At 42.5% G+C, this 20,438-nt stretch overlaps 2 protein-coding genes across 5 annotated transcripts in view; one reads left to right on the top strand and one right to left on the bottom strand.

Moving 5' to 3' along the window:
* LOC109904382 (tax1-binding protein 1 homolog A) overlaps positions 1–10,569 on the bottom strand; it is a 55,248-nt gene extending 44,679 nt beyond the window's left edge. For 2 of the 4 annotated variants that reach the window (XR_004202903.1, XM_031788965.1), the window contains exons 1-2: positions 10,441–10,569; positions 9,510–9,726 (exon numbers count right to left, since the gene is read on the bottom strand). Coding sequence is in view for 3 of the 4 variants with exons in the window: in XM_031788965.1 (XP_031644825.1) it covers positions 9,510–9,698 (189 nt within the window). In the remaining variant the exon portion in view is untranslated. Of the gene's footprint in view, positions 1–9,509; positions 9,730–10,440 lie in introns of all 4 variants that reach the window. The other 2 variants (XM_031788966.1, XM_031788967.1) reach the window with 2 other exon arrangements.
* A 995-nt stretch (positions 10,570–11,564) lies between these two features.
* LOC109903335 (3-hydroxyisobutyrate dehydrogenase, mitochondrial) overlaps positions 11,565–20,438 on the top strand; it is a 35,847-nt gene continuing 26,973 nt past the window's right edge. The window contains exons 1-4 of the mRNA XM_020499970.2: positions 11,565–11,689; positions 16,988–17,148; positions 17,734–17,843; positions 18,875–18,996. Coding sequence (XP_020355559.1) covers positions 11,617–11,689; positions 16,988–17,148; positions 17,734–17,843; positions 18,875–18,996 — 466 coding nt within the window. The 5' untranslated portion in view covers positions 11,565–11,616. The remainder of the gene's footprint in view (positions 11,690–16,987; positions 17,149–17,733; positions 17,844–18,874; positions 18,997–20,438) is intronic.

The raw sequence follows: 20,438 nt of genomic DNA on the forward strand, positions 1-20,438 counted from the left end.
ACCCAACACACCTCCAGGCTGTGTAAGGGCTATTTGACCAAGGAGAGTGATGGAGTGCTGCATTAGATGATCCGGCCTCCACAATTACCCGACCTCAACCCAATTGAGATGGTTTGGGTTGAGTTGGACCGCAGAGTGAAGGAAAGGCAGCCAACAAGTGCTCAGCATGTGGGAACTCCTTCAAGACTGTTGGGAAAGCATTCCAGGTGACTACCTCATAAAGCTGGCTGAGAGAATGTAATCAAGGCAAAGGGTGGCTACTTTGAAGAATCTCAAATATAAAATATATTTTGACTTGTTTAACACTTTTTTGGTTACTACAAGATTCCAAATGTGCTATTTTATAGTTTTGATGTTTTCACTATTACTCTACAATGTAGAAAATAGTCAAACTGTAGACCTATTTCTTGTTTTATAAATGTGCCCTGTACATACAACATAAATATACACGTCATAAATAAACATATAGACATTAATATACAAACACAGTCATGGGAAGCACAAATAAAACATCACAAACCCCCCAGAAGTCACAAATAAAACATCAAACCCCCCAGAAGTCACAAATAAAACATCACAAACCCCCCAGAAGTCACAAATAAAACATCACAAACCCCCCAGAAGTCACAAATAAAACATCACAAACCCCCCAGAAGTCACAAATAAAACATCAAACCCCCCAGAAGTCACAAATAAAACATCACAAACCCCCCAGAAGTCACAAATAAGACATCACAAACCCCCCAGAAGTCACAAATAAAACATCACAAACCCCCCAGAAGTCACAAATAAAACATCACAAACCCCCCAGAAGTCACAAATAAAACATCACAAACCCCCCAGAAGTCACAAATAAGTCCCCAATCAATACTTTAAATTGCCCGAACGGCACCAGAACATCAAGATGAAATGTCTTTTGAATTTGAATCCAGTAATACGGTGCATTAAAACTAAAAGTAGATTTACCTAGCTCAGTGGAGACCCCTGGAACTTCAAGAGTTAACCAATCAAGAGTAACCAATCCTGTGAAGGGGTTAGGCAACTCAGGTGTCTATACCTCAACAGCAAAGTTAGATAAGAGGGAAGTTTGTGAAGCAGGACCTTGTAAACACAAAGGGAGTAATGTAGAGATCTATGGGTGTTTAGCAAAGTCCAGCCAACTTTTAGATACATAATGCAGTAATAAGTATAAAATCTGTCCCCTGTAACAAAACGATACACGGCCTCCAAATGTTTAAGACTAGTAGAGTCATGATATCACCATAACCAGGAACAGATGAAAAGGTTGACTGAATAATCTGCTTCCTACTGCTTAGAGGAAGGCACCATCTGTTACATCTGCAGTATATGTTCATTAAACATTAAATACACATCAATCCAAATGCCTAAATATTTACAGTGCATTCGGGAAGTATTCAGACCCCTTGACTTTTTCCACGTTGTTAAAATTACAGCCTTATTCTAAAATGGATTCAATATGTTTTCCCCCTCATCAATCTACACACAATACCCCATAATGATCAGGTGAAAACAGGTTTTTAGACATTTTTGCAAATTTATTAAACATAGAAAACTCGAATTAATTATTTACATAAGCATTCAGACCCTTTGCCATGAGACTCAAAATTGAGCTCAGGTGCGTCCTTTTCCCATTGAACATCCTTGAGATGTTTCTACAACTTGATTGGAGTCCACCTGTGGTAAATTCAATTGATTGTACATGCTTTGGAAAGGCACACACCTGTCTATATAAGGTTCCACAGCTCACAGTGCATGTCAGAGCAAAAGCCATGAGGTCAAAGGAATTGTCGGTAGAGCGCCGAGACAGGATTATGTCAAAACACAGATCTGGGGAAGGGTACCAAAACATTTCTGCAGATTTGAAGGTCCCCAAGAACACAGTGGCCTCCATCATTCTTAAATGGAAGAAGTTTGGAACCAACAAGACTCTTCCTAGAGCTGGCTGCCCTGCCAAACTGAGCAATCGGGGGAGAAGGGCCTTGGTCAGGTAGGTGACCAAGAACCCGATGGTCACACTGACAGAGCTCCAGAGTTCCTCTGTGGAGATGGGAGAACCTTCCAGAAGGACAACCATCTCTACAGCACTCCACCAATCAGGCCTTTATGGTAAAGTGGCCAGACAGATGCCACTCATCAGTAAAAGGCACATGACAGCCTGGAGCTTACCAAAAGGCACCTAAATGACTCTCACACCATGAGAAACTAGATTCTCTGGTCTGATGAAACTAAGATTGAACTCTTTGGCCTGAATGCCAAGTGTCATGTCTAGAGGAAATCTGGCACCATCCCTACGGTGAAGCATGGTGGTTGCAGTATCATGCAGTGGGGGTGTCTTTCAGCGGAAGGTACTGGGAGACTAGTCAGGATTGGGGGAAAGATGAATGGAGCAAAGTACAGAGGGATCCTTGATGAAAACCTGCTCCAGAGCACTCAGGACCTCAGACTGGGGCAAAGGTTCACCTTCCAACAGGACAACGACCCTAAGCACACAGCCAAGACAACGCAGGAGTGGCTTCGGGACAAGTCTCTGAATGTCCATGAGCAGCCCAGCCAGAACCCGGACTTGAACCCGATCGAACATCTCTGGAGAGACCTGAAAATAGCTGTGCAGCTATCTAACCTGACAGAGCTTGACAGGATCTGCAGAGAAGAATGGGAGAAACTCCCCAAATACAGGTGTGCCAAGCTTGTAGCGTCATACCCAAGAAGACTTGAGACTGTAATCACTGTCAAATATGCTTCAACAAAGTCCGGAGTAAAGGGTCTGAATACTTAAGTAAATGTTATATCTTTATATTTTTTTTCTTCTAAGTTAAAAAAATAAATACAATTTTGCTTTGTCATTATGTGTTAGTGTGTAGATTGATTTTATTTTTTTATTTAACCTTAAACTTGAAAACAACATGCATTTAGTTGCCTGTTTTAAGCACAAGTTTTAAATTATCAAGGGATTCCTGCATAGCTCTAAAATCTGACTGTAGTTTTGACATGGGCTCATAAGGACTGCTTGTTAATCAATCACTTTCTAATAACAGTAGAACGGGTGGTATTGTAAGATCAACAAACCAGATTTGACTAACAGTCCTATAATAACAGTCTTGTATCAGCTCTTTTGATAGAAAGACAAAGTTGAAGATGGGTTAATAAGAGCATCAAATCAGTTCTACCAGTTGTGTTTTACAACATGAACACCAGTCCTTTTCTGAAGTAAAAATATATATTAGGCTCCACCAAAATAAATGTCCCACATACAATTACAGGGATGGAACCATTTATCTTAAACCCCAAACCCTCCCTCACTCCTTCTCTTCCCTCCTTGGAGAAGCTGGCAGGAGGTGTGTGTGTAAGGGCTGACAAAGGGGAGAAACACAGCCTAGTTTAAAGGGGACAAACACAGCCTAGTTTAAAGGGGAGAAACACAGCCTAGTTTAAAGGGGAGAGAAACACAGCCTAGTTTAAAGGGGAGAAACACAGCCTAGTTTAAAGGGGAGAGAAACAGCCTAGTTTAAAGGGGAGAAACACAACCTAGTTTAAAGGGGAGAAACACAGCCTAGTTTAAAGGGGAGAAACACAGCCTAGTTTAAAGGGGAGAAACAGCCTAGTTTAAAGGGGAGAAACAGCCTAGTTTAAAGGGGAGAGAAACACAGCCTAGTTTAAAGGGGAGAAACACAGCCTAGTTTAAAGGGGAGAAACACAGCCTAGTTTAAAGGGGAGAAACACAGCCTAGTTTAAAGGGGAGAGAAACACAGCCTAGTTTAAAGGGGAGAAACAGCCTAGTTTAAAGGGGAGAAACAGCCTAGTTTAAAGGGGAGAAACACAGCCTAGTTTAAAGGGGAGAAACACAGCCTAGTTTAAAGGGGAGAGTAACACAGCCTAGTTTAAAGGGGAGAAACACAGCCTAGTTTAAAGGGGAGAGAAACACAGCCTAGTTTAAAGGGGAGAAACACAGCCTAGTTTAAAGGGGAGAAACACAGCCTAGTTTAAAGGGGAGAAACACAGCCTAGTTTAAAGGGGAGAAACAGCCTAGTTTAAAGGGGAGAGAAACACAGCCTAGTTTAAAGGGGAGAGAAACACAGCCTAGTTTAAAGGGGAGAAACAGCCTAGTTTAAAGGGGAGAGAAACACAGCCTAGTTTAAAGGGGAGAAACACAGCCTAGTTTAAAGGGGAGAAACACAGCCTAGTTTAAAGGGGGGAAACACAGCCTAGTTTAAAGGGGAGAAGCACAGCCTAGTTTAAAGGAGAGAAACACAGCCTAGTTTAAAGGGGAGAAACACAGCCTAGTTTAAAGGGGAGAAACACAGCCTAGTTTAAAGGAGAGAAACACAGCCTAGTTTAAAGGGGAGAAACACAGCCTAGTTTAAATGGGAGAAACACAGCCTAGTTTAAAGGGGAGAAACACAGCCTAGTTTAAAGGGGAGAAACACAGCCTAGTTTAAAGGGGAGAAACACAGCCTAGTTTAAAGGGGAGAAACACAGCCTAGTTTAAAGGGGAGAAACACAGCCTAGTTTAAAGGGGAGAAACACAGCCTAGTTTAAAAGGGGAGAAACACAGCCTAGTTTAAAGGGGAGAGAAACACAGCCTAGTTTAAAGGGGAGAAACACAACCTAGTTTAAAGGGAAGAAACACAGTCTAGTTTAAAGGGAAGAATAATCAACTTTTTTCCCACCTCCTGCTAAATGAAGGGAGAGAGATGTAATGATATGGAAGGCATATGTTGTTAAGTGACGGCTGAGTAAGAGAGGACAGAACATCATAACTCCAAACATAACCTACACCGTAAAACTGTCATACACAATCACACTCTCCCTCCCTCCTTTCCTCATTCCCTTCCTCTGCCCCTCTCTCTCTCTCTCCCTCCCTCCTTTTCTCATTCCCTTCCTCCGCCCCTCTCTCTCTCTCTCTCTCCCTCCCTCCTTTTCTCATTCCCTTACTCCGCCCCTCTCTCTCGCTCTGTATCTCTCCCTCCCTCCTTTTCTCATTCCCTTCCTCGCCCCTCTCTCTCTCTCTCTGTATCTCTCCCTCCCTCCTTTTCTCATTCCCTTCCTCCGCCCCTCTCTCTCTCTCTCTCTGTATCTCTCCCTCCCTCCTTTTCTCATTCCCTTCCTCCGTCCTTCTCTCTCTGTCTGTCTCTCACTCTTCTGTCTCTCTGTATCTCTCCCTCCCTCCTTTTCTCATTCCCTTCCTCCGTCCTTCTCTCTCTCTGTCTCTGTCCGTCTCTCACTCTTCTGTCTCTCCCACCCTCCTTTTCTATTTCCCTTCCTCTGTCCTTCTCTCTCTCCCGCTTCTTACTTTCCACATCCCTCCATCTCCCTCCCTCCCTACAGATCTCTCTCTCTTCGTCACACAACACCTAACCAGATTATTTAATATGTCATATTGTCCTCAATATTCTAAATTAGTGTTGTGCCATTCACTCTAACCAGATCTCCCTAGAGACAGCCTTGGCTGAGAGTTTCTGAAACAGACCATGATTTACTCAACAACGCAACGCATCCTATGGAGCTAAACCACAGGCTAGTGTTACCTTAATGACAACATCCACTTTTAATGCAATAACAATGTTTGGAGTAATAAGGATTGTTTGTTTGATCACAATGTTCTGTGCGAGGGTGATAATGTTTTTAATATGATGATAGTAATTGGTGTTATGATGATATTATGAATGAGGTTAATGCACGTAAGGCCTATTCAGAATGTGGATGACATTCTAGAACACCTTATAACGTATCTAACTCTTATCAAGGGAGAACATTCTTTATGCCCAAGTGTCTCTTTTAATGACAAGGTAGGGTGGGCCGGTTTATATTTCAGTGTGTGCGTGCACAATTGTGTGTGTGTGTGTGTTTGTGCATATCTATGTACTTGCGCGTTAGTCTAATGGGGAGGTTTGAACACATAAATAATTTGTTAATTATATAGTGGAGGGTTGTAGGTGACTGGAGTTTGGTTTGGAGTGTTCAGACTCAGGAGTGATGTTAAAGAATAATCACAGACCAAGCTTCCATCCATCACGGCTCAGAGGCGTGTGCACACGGTCCGATGACACGTTAATTACATGCTTACTAAACAGGTTTCTCCCAGCTAACGTCACAAACGTGCCACAACTCCACTACCTCCTGAATCAGGGGCTTTTTCAGAAGCATAAAGTTGTGTGTGTGTGGTGTGTACGTGTGGTGTGTGTGTGTGTATTGTGTGTGTGTTTTACATCATAAGAGTTGATACAAGTACTTTGGAGCTTCTAAAAACTAAAATCTCATTCCAATATTATTGTGTTTGATACATGGGTAAGTGTGATAAGTGGATGACTATCAACATGCAGCATCACCTGGGCCTTGTGTTGCCAATCCTAATCCCTGTGTTCACAAACCTGAGTTTTAGAAGAAAGTGTCAATGACAATATACAGCCAGTAGGGGGAGCCTGTACCTAACCTACATATTGGATGTCAGAGAGCCTCAGGGTCTGTGTGTGTCACTGTGTGTGTGTCTCTGGCGTGTGTGTGTGTCTCTGTGTGTGTGTGTGTGTCTCTATGCGTGTGTGTGTGTCTCTATGCGTGTGTGTGGGTCTCTGTGTGTGTCTGTGTGTGTGTCTCTGTGTGTGTCAAGGGTAGTGTGAGTAACTGCTGTGAAGAAGAAGCTGTGCTAGATGTATGTGTCTGGAGCTCTCTCAGTAGTGCATTCACACACACACAACGAGAGAAAGACCCTCACATAGTAGTGTCACATGAGGCTTCACCATCACAGACTCCATTAGCGCAGATTAACCAATCTACATTTTCCAAATAAACCCACCATCTTGATTCATTTGTAATTGAGCTGGGTGGATTTGAAGTAACTTCTTAAAGGATGATAAAATGCGTTGTGTCTTTATGAGACATTACGTTTCCTCGTTCACATTTCCTGTTAATTAAGTGTGAGATTTGATGGGCCCTGATGAAAGAGAGGAGAGAGGGAGGGGGCAACAAGAAAGGGAGAGGTGGAAGAGGGAGATGGAAAGAGAGAGAAATAAATAAGGATGTGTGTGTGTGAGACCGAGCACAAAATACCCCCCAGCAAGACCTGTCTGTTCTCCTTGCCTCCCCCACCTCCCTCTGCACATTAAATAACCACACCACAGCTACTGGAAACATCTCTGTGGAAGGAAAGAGGGAAGGAAAGAAGGAGAAGATAATCTGGTTGATGAAAGAGGAGAAGAAAGACATATTTTAGTTGGTGGGTCATGAGGAAGCATTAATACACTTACAAAACGGATCCCAACATTTTATTTTTTATATATTTTTCACTAAAAAAGCTAGAATTTTTGTGTTGCAAGAGTGCGGTTACCTTCTAACATTAACGTACCCTCAAACACACCTCTGAATTTTGGTGTGTCACTATGCTACATAGAACAAGTGGTCCCATTAGTGTGTTTGTACGGGTTGGAATGACAGGCAGCAAACTCAGTTTGCCTAGTAATGCCATGACTGCTCCATCTAGCCAACTACCAAAATAGCTGCAATTGATGTCATTCTAGTGCTTCCACTCTTGGGTGCTGGCTGATCATGTGTCCACGATTAGCTAGCTAGTGGATATTGCCTGGCCAGTGAGCTAGCTAGCTAGCTACATTTCAGGCAGTTAGCTATCCTCCGGTTGTTAGTTACTAATAATGCTGAGTGATTAGTGCTTCTTGAGGTAGGTTCAATTATTAAAAAATAATCACGGTCTTCGATTTCTGTTTTTAAAAAATTGAACATTAAATTATTTTAGCGATTTAAAAAAATTGAAATTCCAAAACCCAAAATTATGAACATTCAATTGCCAAAACATTTAAACATTTCATTATCTCTGTCAGGTCCACAGTGGGTAGACATCAATCGAAAATGAGGATAATAATATCAAATAATAAAATACTTCAGTTGTGTTTTTTACTTGGTTTTCATTTGATTACTTTAGTATTTTTCATTCCTTAAAATCATAATCTCATGTCTGCTCAGGCAGTAGCATCCAGCCAGTCAGACAATGTTATCTCTGCTCCCCATACTGTACTGTCTTTAGTCATCCTATGATGAAATCATTTTAATAGTTCTTCAAAGTAGATAAGGCAATACTTTCAAGACTGCTTATTATCAACTACTACAAATATCAACTGGGTAGAGCTATCTCACGAACTGTCTCTATCCTCTCTCATGCGGTCTGTGTGTAGGCTATCCGTCTCAGTCAGCGCCGGGAAGAAAATCCGCAATGGATTATGGTCATTGTAGTTAATTACCACATTTCTGCACTGAACTACGTTGAATATTTGTTTAATGAAAACAACGCCCTTCAGCCCAACGTCCCACATAGTTATTGACTTAATTTATCTTGTGAATTATTTGAATTATCTCAAGAGAAATAGCATGTTGAGCTAACAAAACAACAAAAATGGAGGTAAGTGGAATTCAAGTAATTGAACCCGACATCAGTCAATCAGTCCTCTATCTGTATTTATTAGGGATCACCATTAGCTCTTCCTGGGGTCCAAACACATTAGGGCACATACATATAAAACTAAAGAATAAACAGTACATCATATAACATTATTACACCACTACATATATACACAATACAAAATGTATAATACCATCATTCAACAATATTACAATATACGTGTGCGTGTCTGTACCTTTGTGTGGGTCTCGTCACAGTCTCCTCTGTTCCATAAGGTGTATTTTTACCTGTTTTTAAAATCTGATTCTACTGCTTGCAGCAGTTACCTGATGTGGAATAGAGTCACATGTAGTCATGGCTCTATATAGTTTAATAACCCTTCCACAAAACATATGAGTTTAACATATTTGTCTGAAAACAAACTAGCTATGCAGGCTGGCTCATCTTCCACTGTTTGCTGATCATGCATCCACGATTTGTTGGCTACTGCCTGCTCAGTGAGTGACCAGAATGCTAGCTAGCTAGATTTAAGCCAGTTAGCAATCCCCCAAAATGCGGTAGTCACTGTCAGTTGATTAAACGGCTGTGAGTTGAGTGCATTAGCTAGCTCAACTGTTGTATTAGAACATGTCTGAGATGACACAAATCCTGTATGTTACTGGGGTGTAGAATTGTTAATTGCCATCTTTTAATTGTAAGATAACTATCATTGAACTGGGTGGTTACTACTGATCTGAGGTTAGAGAAATTTTTGGGGGGTTAGAGCTCGGAGTTGGGCATATTTGTATTTGATACATCAAATTACAACTGGCCATAGACAAGGGAAGCAGGGGTGCTGCAGCACCCCCTGATCAATTTAAATAAATAACAAATATTTTGACAATTATAAGAAAAAAATCAAATACACAAAAAAAATATTTTGACAATTATTATAAGAAAAAATTAAATCCACAAAATGTGTGAACTAGGCCTTTATTACTCCTGTGTGAGCGGAGAAACACAGTCATCAGCAGAGCGAAGAAAGACACTCTTCAGAAGCCCCCCCACCAAAAAATCTGGGGGGTGACACACGGTGTGATGTTACCTTAAAGATGCCCACCCAGTCTTTGGGGTTGGGGGTGATGTAGGAGGTGAGGGTGTAGCGACACTCCAGTGCCTCCTGGGGCAGGAAGCTCTTCCTAACGTTCTGGAAGATAACATGAGCAAAGTTTGATGTTTCCATGACACCAATGCCACTGGTGGGCGAAGAGCCCACCACCTGGAACGAGGACATATCCTGCTTGTCACTTCATTTGTGGGACCTGCTGGGGGAAATAAGGAAGCGAAAGAATATGGAGAGAGAAAATAGTGAGGGGATATGAAAACAAGCCTGGCCAGGCATGCATATTTTCTCCTCTCACTCACACACACACCCCCAATTTAACCTAGCAAATGTACATTTCACCCATTTACAATAACATTTGAATTGATCGAGTCCCACTGTTAGGTTGTTTGATCTACATGTGGGCTTCAGTGAACTGAAATGTAAGATGGAATAATTCCAAGCCTGCCTACGCATGTTGAAATGACGATATGATGGCAAACGTCAGACTGCATAAGATCACGTTAACTATAAAACATACGGTTATAGTAAAGCAGCAAAGAGCTGAAGCGCGTGTGCGCCAAAACAAGGACGACCTCATTTAGCTCGCAACACAGCCAGCACAGGTGGCATTTTCACACGCACGGAGAGCGGCTAGCTATAATAGCCTGTTTCTGACAAAAACACATTTAGGATGATTAGCTACCTAGATATACTGTTCGCATAGATAACGATTCCCTAAAGTAACTTTCATTGTCATTGACAACTGAATTGATTAAGTATCTAGCTGCGCATTAACCTTCAATGGCCTTTTAGCTACCGAAACTGATCTGACCACAACAAGGTAGCTAGCAACAATCTCTGACTTGATAGGCCAAACCCCCTAGCAATACGACAATCACAGCTATTGTTTCCGTTTAAATCGATTCATTACCTGTCTTACATATGAATCCAAACAAGGTCCAATTATGTTTTGAAAGCCAACATATGACAGTCCAAAAGCCGTTGTTGTCACACAGCTTCAGGCCCCGTCGTCAACCACTGACTATGGTTGTCAATGATGGTGTCACTTCCGGGATGGGATGTTGGTGCTGAGGAAAAAGATTCCAGTTGCACCACGTGAAAATTTCAATTATTTGATTGCCTCGAAATAATCTATTTAAAATGCTTATAATGAATAAGTAGCTATCTCTGACTAATGTACGATTATTTGCACAGTTGCTGTTATTGCACTGGGAAATAAATTGCCTAGTGCGGCACTCACGCACACACGCGCACGCACACACACCCTGGGGTGGCAGGTAGCCTAGTGGTTGGAGCGTTGGACTTGTAACCGAAATGGTTGCAAGATCGAATCCCCGAGTCAATAAAAATCTAAAAATCTGTCGTTCTTCCCCTGAACAAGGCTGTTAATCCACTGTTCCTAGGCCCTCATTGAAGATAAGAATGTGTTCTTTAACTGATTTACCTAGTTAAATAAAGATACAAATATTTTTTTCCACAAAGTGACGCTGGAGTCTGCATGCGATTTGATAGAGATAGGGGCACAAATTCATCAAAAAGACTCAGAGGACAGATAATGAACCAAAAATTACACCATTAAACACAAAGTACATCTTAAAAACTTCAATAAATGAAAAATACTCTACTGCGCATGCACATTAGTTTGGGTAATAATACTCTGACTGGTGGAAATATATATTTTTATAACATTTTGTTGAAAACGATGTTTGATTGAACACGATCAAGGTTCCCCATAACCGTAAATATAAATGATGATGATAATGACCACGAACGATTTGCGTTTGAATAGTTTTAATGGTAATAGCACATTCACTAATATTGCATCGAATAAAAAGGCCACACTCGAAAGATTTATTTCAGCGTCTGAGACCAATTTACTAATGCTCCCCCCCAAAAACAGTATTGTACCGTAAAGAGCTTTAAGACATGAACACACAGGATGTCCCACCTTTGCAAGATTTCTATTGGCTGTTGCGTTCGGCTGAGACAATTGAGTGGTCCAAATAGCACTCAATGATAACTAACTCCCCTTTACTTCCTGTCTGTCAGCTGTCACTGTAAACGCCGAGGTCAAGGGGAACGAAGCATGGCTGCGTTGTTCAGAGGGTCTCGGAATTTGTTGCAAAGGTGCAATAAACAACATGTCGATCTGGCTCTGGGTAACGTATTTACCAGTTTTAAAATTTCCCACCGTATTTTTCGTTGTGTGCATAATAGCACAACATGCAACCGAAAAACACTTCCTATCTAGGAATTTGTGGTGTGTTAGTGGCGGTTTTTGTGGATAACTTAGATATTTTCTGAACAGTTTGTTGGTTACCTGCTGTGTTTTTGTGTTTTTCGTTAGCTAAATATTATGGCCTCCCTTGTTGACGTTAATGAAATACGACCATGAACTGATTGCCAGTGATAGCTTGAAACAATGGACATGGCTATGCCCTCATCTATCTCACAAATCCCTATAAGTAGTTAGTCAATTCTGCAGACTCATGTTTCCTTGACTCTACATGTGACCAGCTGAGAACACAACGTTCTTCGTGGCTGTAGTGCCTGCATTCTAGCCCGAGCCTGGTGATTTGAATTGAGCCATAAGGCTCCCTCCCAGCTCTTCCTACACTATCATACCTATGTGTCAATTCATTTGACACAACTACATCAGTTCATATCGTTGCTTCACACTGATGTTGAACTCTAAATGGCCCTCCATCTGAGGTGCCACATTTATCCAATAAACCTGATTCCATAACTTTATCAAGCCAATTAAGTAGTATTGACATAAAGTGTAACGACGTTAACCTAAATTCTGTTTTAATCCAAATAATAATTATTGGAAGTTGTGACATAATAAATTAATTTGAATATGAAGCAAGAGAAGGTCATTTGTCCTTACTAAACTTGCCAGATCATTTTCCATCAATGGATGATTTAGCAAGTTTTGACTGCAATGATTAAGCAATAAGTCATGAGGGGGTGTGGTATATGGCCAATATACCATGGCTAAGGGCTGTTCTTATGCATGATGTGATATGGAGTGCCTGGCTACAGCCAGCTGTTAGCAGTGATATATTGGCCATATACCACAAACCCCCACAGTGCCTTATTGCTATTATAAACTGGTTACCAGCTTAATTGGAATAGTAAAAAAATATATATATTCTCATAACTGTGGTATACGGTCTGATATACAATGACTTTCAGCCAATCAGCATTCAGGGCTACCCATTTGCGATATTGACTTGTCATTTCAATAGGCACAGGCTACAGACTAAAATCTGTCTTTATGATTGTAATTCAAATTTTCAATGGTTTGCTTAGCTACATAGATGCAGGTAGCCTATAGCCCGTGATAGGCCTACATCTCATTTCAGATAGCCTACAGTAAGCTGTATGATTTAGTAGCTTGCTTCGTTCAAATTGACAGACTAATATATTCAACATGAAGAGTGAGGCGACATCGAGGTAAGAAGTGCTTATTGCCCGTTGGGCTACTGAGGATGGGGTCGTAATTTCAATCACTGAATTTAACATGAGTAATGTACATATGAACTGAATCTGCTTGTCAACAACAGCCAGGTTTTATTTATTTATTTATGACCTATATCCTAATCTGACTGTTACTGTCAATTTAATGCGTTCTAACAACTGATAGGCAATTGTGATCATTTAATTGGAAGTTATCAAAACTAACTAAACGTAACCATTAATAATTGCATAATAACAATAATCTGAAGTTATAGGCTATTTATTCAATCTGTTTGCCAGCTCCAGGTAGGCTACACAAGTGGCACATTGATTTGCAAGCCACCAATACATTTTCACCCACGACATCGTTTTCAAAATAGGCTAATTTTGTCGGAAAACCACGGACATGGCAACCCTGACTTCAGCTACTCATCAGATATTGCATAACAAATTCTAGTCTCTGAATATGACATTTCTTCAGCCAGCTAACCAATTTTTGGCAGAGTGAATGATTAAGGGTCTGGAACATAATTATAATTTGTACACTGCAAATTGACCACAACTAAGCCCAAAAAGAAATTGTATTTGAAAAGGACAAGGCTACCTTGATTACATTGAGTCACGATAATTTCTGTTTTTTATTTGTGGAAATACTTGGTGAGCAGATTTCCTAAATGAAACACATTTTTTGCAGAATTGAGATATATACACTGCTCAAAAAAATAAAGGGAACACAAATAACACATCCTAGATCTGAATGAATGAAATATAAAACAAGCCAAAATGAGGCTCAGTAGTGTGTGTGGCCTCCACGTGCCTGTATGACCTCCCTACAACGCCTGGGCATGCTCCTGATGAGGTGGCGGATGGTCTCCTGAGGGATCTCCTCCCAGACCTGGACTAAAGCATCCGCCAACTCCTGGACAGTCGGGCCCTCATACCACCCTCATGGAATCTGTTTCTGACCGTTTGAGCAGACACATGCACATTTGTGGCCTGCTGGAGGTCATTTTGCAGGGCTCTGGCAGTGCTCCTCCTGCTCCTCCTTGCACAAAGGCGGAGGTAGCGCTCCTGCTGCAAGGGTTGTTGCCCTCCTACGGCCTCCTCCACGTCTCCTGATGTACTGGCCTGTCTCCTCGTAGCGCCTCCATGCTCTGGACACTACGCTGACAGACGCAGCAAACCTTCTTGCCACAGCTTGCATTGATGTGCCATCCTGGATGAGCTGCACTACCTGAGCCACTTGTGTGGGTTGTAGACTCCGTCTCATGCTACCACTAGAGTGAAAGCACCGCCAGCATTCAAAAGTGACCAAAACATCAGCCAGGAAGTATAGGAACTGAGAAGTGGTCTGTGGTCCCCACCTGCAGAACCACTCCTTTATTGGGGGTGTCTTGCTAATTGCCTATAACTTCCACCTGTTGTCTATTCCATTTGCACAACAGCATGTGAAATGTATTGTCAATCAGTGTTGCTTCCTAAGTGGACAGTTTGATTTCACAGACGTGTGATTGACTTGGAGTTACATTGTGTTGTTTAAGTGTTCCCTTGATTTTTTTGAGCAGTATGTGTGTGTGTATATATATATACAAAAATTAGACTGAATTTCTTTGTCAGTGGGCAAACATACAAAATCCTCAGGGGATCAAATACCCCCCCCCCCCCCACTGTGTGTGTGTGTGTGTGTGTGTGTGTGTGTATATATACATATATATATATATATATACATATATATATATATGTATATATACACACACACACACACACACACACACACACACAGTGGGGGGGGGGGGGGTATTTGATCCCCTGAGGATTTTGTATGTTTGCCCACTGACAAAGAAATTCAGTCTAATTTTAATGGTAGGTTTATTTGAACAGTGAGAGACAGAATAACAACAACAAAATCCAGAAAAAAGCATGTAAAAAAAATGTTATACATTTATTTGCTTTTGAATGAGGGAAAAGTTTGAGGGAAAAGTTTTGACCCCTCTGCAAAACATGACTTAGTACTTGGTGGCAAAACCCTTGTTGGCAATCACAGAGGTCAGACGTTTCTTGTAGTTGGCCACCAGGTTGGCACACATCTCAGGAGGGATTTTGTCCCACTCCTCTTTGCAGATCTTCTCCAAGTCATTAAGGTTTCGAGGCTGACGTTTGGCAACTCAAACCTTCAGTTCCCTCCACAGATTTTCTATGGGATTAAGGTCTGGAGACTGGCTAGGTCACTCCACGACCTTAATGTGCTTCTTCTTGAGCCCATCCTTTGTTGCCTTGGCCGTGTGTTTTGGGTCATTTTCATGCTGGAATACCCATCCACGACCCATTTTCAATGCCTTGGCTGAGGGAAGGAGGTTCTCTCCCAAGATTTGATGGTACATGGCCCCGTCCATCGACCCTTTGATGCGGTGAAGTTGTCCTGTCCCCTTAGCAGAAAAACACCCCCAAAGCATAATGTTTCCACCTCCATGTTTGACAGTGGGGATGATGTTCTTGGGGTCATAGGCAGCATTTCTCCTCCTCCAAACACGGCAAGTTGAGTTGATGCCAAAGAGCTCCATTTTGGTCTCATCTGACCACAACACTTTCACCCAGTTGTCCTCTGAATCATTCACATGTTCATTGGCAAACTTCAGATGGGCATGTATATGTGCTTTCTTGAGCAGGTGAACCTTACGGGCGCTGCAGGATTTCAGTCCTTCACGGCGTAGTGTGTTATCAATTGTTTTCTTGGTGACTATGGTCCCAGCTGCCTTGAGATCATTGACATCCCGTGTAGTTCTGGGCTGATTCCTCACTGTTTTCATTGCAACTCCACAAGGTTAGATCTTGCATGGAGCCCCAGGCTGAGGGAGATTGACAGTTATTTTGTGTTTCTTCCATTTGCGAATAATCGCACCAACTGTTGACACCTTCTCAACAAGCTGCGTGGCGATGGTCTTGTAGCCCATTCCAGCCTTGTGTAGGTCTACAATCTTGTCCCTGACATACCTGGAGAGCTCTTTGGTCTTGTCCAGGGTGGAGAGTTTGGAATCTGATTGATTGATTGCTTCTGTGGACAGGTGTATTTTATACAGGTAACAAACTGAGCTTAGGAGGACTCCCTTTAAGAGTATGCTCCTAATCTCAGCTCGTTACCTGTATAAAAGACACATGGGGGCCATAAATCTTTCTGATTGAGAGGGGGTCAAAAACTTATTTCCCTCATTAAAATGCAAATCAATTCATAACATTTTTGACTTGTGTTTTTCTAGATGTTTTTGTTCTGTCTCTCACTGTTCAAATAAACCTACCATTAAAGTTATAGACGGATCATTTCTTTGTCAGTGGGCAAACGTACAAAATCAGCAGAGGATCAAATACTTTTTTCCCTCACTGTATATATATATATATATATATATCTCAAATCTGCAAAAAAATGTTAATCTAACTATATATATATAATTTATTTTTTTTAAAGATTTTTTTATATTTTTTATTAACTTTTGCTGGGCCAAAAAAATCACATGCTGGCCGGTTCTAGCCAGCAGGCCTCCTGTTGCCGACCCCTCCTTGTGCCACAGCAAGGAGTCAAATCTATGGGAAACACGGGGGTGTGGAACTATGATAGACAGTTTACTTAAAGGAAACATTCTCAAATTTTGAATGTTATGTTGTTTTTGTGCATCTCTACGTCGCTGTTCTATCGATTGCTGGGGTCATTCCATGTTATGTGTATCTGAGGTGTTCTAAGTTCAAGCTGCAGAAATACAGCCTGTATGATGTGATGCAAAACTCATCATACCAGCTGTATTTCTGTCTAACGTGAAAACCAAGAACTCAGATGAACATGAAATTACATCATTTAGAGATGTACACAATGATATAACATTAAAAAAAGGGGGAATCCTCCATTTTAAGTAGGAATGTATTAACTTAACCATAGTTTACTTTGTTTCTACAATTTTCTATACTATGCCATTGTATTGACTGTCAACCCTGTGTGTGCTCTCCAGTGTGTAGCAGGTCGATGGCCTCGAAGACTCCAGTGGGGTTCATTGGGCTGGGGAACATGGGCAGTCCCATGGCCAAGAACCTGCTGAGGCATGGATACCCTGTCATTGCCACCGACGTCTTCCCTGAGTCCTGCAAGGAGCTACAAGACGAGGGGGCACAGGTAACACCTAGCTAGTAGCTACTTACGTCACCTGCTTACTGTGTTTCTCTACATTACCACTGAATTGTTGCAGTGATCATAGCAGTAGACAAGACGCACCATAATGAATACTGACCATGCACAGTAGGTCACCTTCTAGAGGTCTACATGTTGAAATGCCCAGAAATGAATCAAAAATAGGACGCCCACCCGCAGCTGTTAGTTGTTTGTCGGCCTTGTGTGTTTTCTCTGACTTACTGCATTGCTCTCCATCACAGTAGTAGGTCAGCAGGGAGACGAGCATAGGCCACATTACTGATACGTGTACCCTACACGTTAGCTGTGTATCTGCTGAGTCTGGAGGGGATGGTAGAAGTACATCTGCTAGTGTGGGTTTCTCAGGCTGCGTCCCAACACTTCCAATCGTTGACTTAACAATAGTGGAAACCCCCTTCAGCCAATGCTTAAACCAATCCAACACTTTTAAATACATGACGGGACTGTGTAAGTGCACACTTCAGGAATATGGAGAATAGGGATGCAACGTCATTGTGTTTTCTTTTGATTTCTCACCCCTTCTTTCCCATCCGTTTCCTCCCTGTCCAGATCCTGGACTCCCCAGCGGAGGTTGCAGATAAAGCAGACAGGATCATCACCATGCTCCCCTCCAGTCCCAACGTCATAGAGGTCTACACTGGACCCAACGGCATCCTCAAGTAAGCAGGTCCCCCTCTCTGGTCGTCCTCCCCAGAACTATAGATGTAGAAACTGGCTTGTCCCCCTATAACTGGCTTGTCCCCCTATAACTGGCCTGTCCCCCTATAACTGGTGTTTGTAAATTGGAAGGAATCAGACGGTTGTAAACCTCATTGGAAGGAATCAGACGGTTGTAAACCTCATTGGAAGGAATCGGGGGGTTGTAAACCTCATTGGAAGGAATCGGGGGGTTGTAAACCTCATTGGAAGGAATCGGGGGGTTGTAAACCTCATTGGAAGGAATCAGGGGGTTGTAAACCTCATTGGAAGGAATCGGGGGGTTGTAAACCTCATTGGAAGGAATCGGGGGGGTTGTAAACCTCATTGGAAGGAATCGGGGGGTTGTAAACCTCATTGGAAGGAATCGGGGGGTTGTAAACCTCATTGGAAGGATTCGGGGGGTTGTAAACCTCATTGGATGGAATCGGGGGGTTGTAAACCTCATTGGATGGAATCGGGGGGTTGTAAACCTCATTGGATGGAATCGGGGGGTTGTAAACCTCATTGGAAGGAATCGGGGGGTTGTAAACCTCATTGGAAGGAATCGGAGGGTTGTAAACCTCATTGGAAGGAATCGGGGGGTTGTAAACCTCATTGGAAGGAATCGGGGGGTTGTAAACCTCATTGGAAGGAATCGGGGGGTTGTAAACCTCATTGGAAGGAATCGGGGGGTTGTAAACCTCATTGGAAGGAATCGGGGGGTTGTAAACCTCATCGGAAGGAATCGGGGGGTTGTAAACCTCATCGGAAGGAATCGGACGGTTGTAAACCTCCTCGGAAGGAATCGGGCGGTTGTAAACCTCCGAGGAAGGAATCGGGGGGTTGTAAACCAATCTTTTTTTTTCTCGTCCGTTCTATCTGGGATCCTGGAGACGTCCCTACCCCGGTGAAGTCGAAATGTTAAAATGGTTAGGTTAAGGTAGAGGTTAGAGTTTAGAGTAGGGCCGTCCCAAGGATCTCAGATGGCAAAAACACTGTTCTTCTTTCTCAGGAAAGTGAAGAAGGGAACGCTGCTCATCGATTCCTCCACCATCGACCCCTCCGTCTCCAAGGAAATGGCCCTCGCCGCCGAGAAGATGGGCGCCGTGTTCATGGACGCTCCCGTGTCAGGAGGTAAGGGACGGGTTTGGGATCTCAACATTCTGTTGCTATGGCGATCACGTACTGTCTACTAGCCATGTCCAAAGAAAGGTTTTACTTTTCCTGTTTCTGGCCTACTGGTGGTTCAGTCTCTGGATAGACATGATACACACACACCTCTCTCTCTGGTCTTCATTTCAGCTTGGACACAAACACATCAACTGTAGAGCTTTTGCAGCAATGCTAACCATGTCATGGAACACATGATACACCTATGTGTATCTATAGATATAGTGCTTGTATTTATAGACTCTGGTGCTATATAATGAAACAGTATGTAGGCTACAGGCCACTGACGGTACACCGGCGACAGATCAACAGCTGGTGGAAATTGATCCTGTTAAATGGCAACATATTTAAGGCTAGATGTAAACATTGTCTAATCAATATCCTAGGAATGAAACAGGCAAACGGGCCGGAACTGGTAAAAACGATCTGAACTTGTCCAATAAGACACGCTCGTTTTTTTTCCTTCAAACTTTTCTCTACGGTGTGCAATAATGAATATGACTCTTACCTGAGCAGGTACAATACAGGGTTGGTAGTTGAATTCAGATGTGTGTTCCGCGCTGTACTTCCTCCCCCCATTCTAGCCAGACAGTGACCACCCTTTGTAGTCACTGGGTCTTAAAGGCAAGGTTAAGGTTTTAAGTGATCAATCTGATGCACAGGACAGCGTTCTCCTTAATGGCTTGAGCCGTAATGGAGAATACCGTGTCGGGGTTTTTGATGTTGATGGAGCCGTAATGGAGAATACCGTGTCGGGGTTTTTGATGTTGATGGAGCCGTAATGGAGAATACCGTGTCGGGGTTTTTGATGTTGATGGAGCCGTAATGGAGAATACCGTGTCGGGGTTTTTGATGTTGATGGAGCCGTAATGGAGAATACCGTGTCGGGGTTTTTGATGTTGATTGAGCCGTAATGGAGAATACCGTGTCGGGGTTTTTGATGTTGATGGAGCCGTAATGGAGAATACCGTGTCGGGGTTTTTGATGTTGATGGAGCCGTAATGGAGAATACCGTGTCGGGGTTTTTGATGTTGATGGAGCCGTAATGGAGAATACCGTGTCGGGGTTTTTGATGTTGATGGAGCCGTAATGGAGAATACCGTGTCGGGGATTTTGATGTTGATGGAGCCGTAATGGAGAATACTGTGTCAGGGTTTTTGATGTTGATGGAGCCGTAATGGAGAATAACGTGTCAGGGTTTTTGATGTTGATGGAGCCATAATGGCGGGTATCTCTTGTCAGTGCCTTTCATGTAGATGAAGACCAGAGACACTGGCCCCACAGGGAGTGAGAGGGGAGATGAGACGAGTAGCTGTAAAACTCCCTCTCACCTCGGCCAGACCAACCGGGGGGCACACACACGTACAAATACGACTGATTCACATTTCTGCAGATTCACTTTTTGA

This window comes from Oncorhynchus kisutch, linkage group LG14 (assembly GCF_002021735.2).
Source record: "Oncorhynchus kisutch isolate 150728-3 linkage group LG14, Okis_V2, whole genome shotgun sequence".
Lineage (NCBI taxonomy): Eukaryota > Metazoa > Chordata > Actinopteri > Salmoniformes > Salmonidae > Oncorhynchus > Oncorhynchus kisutch.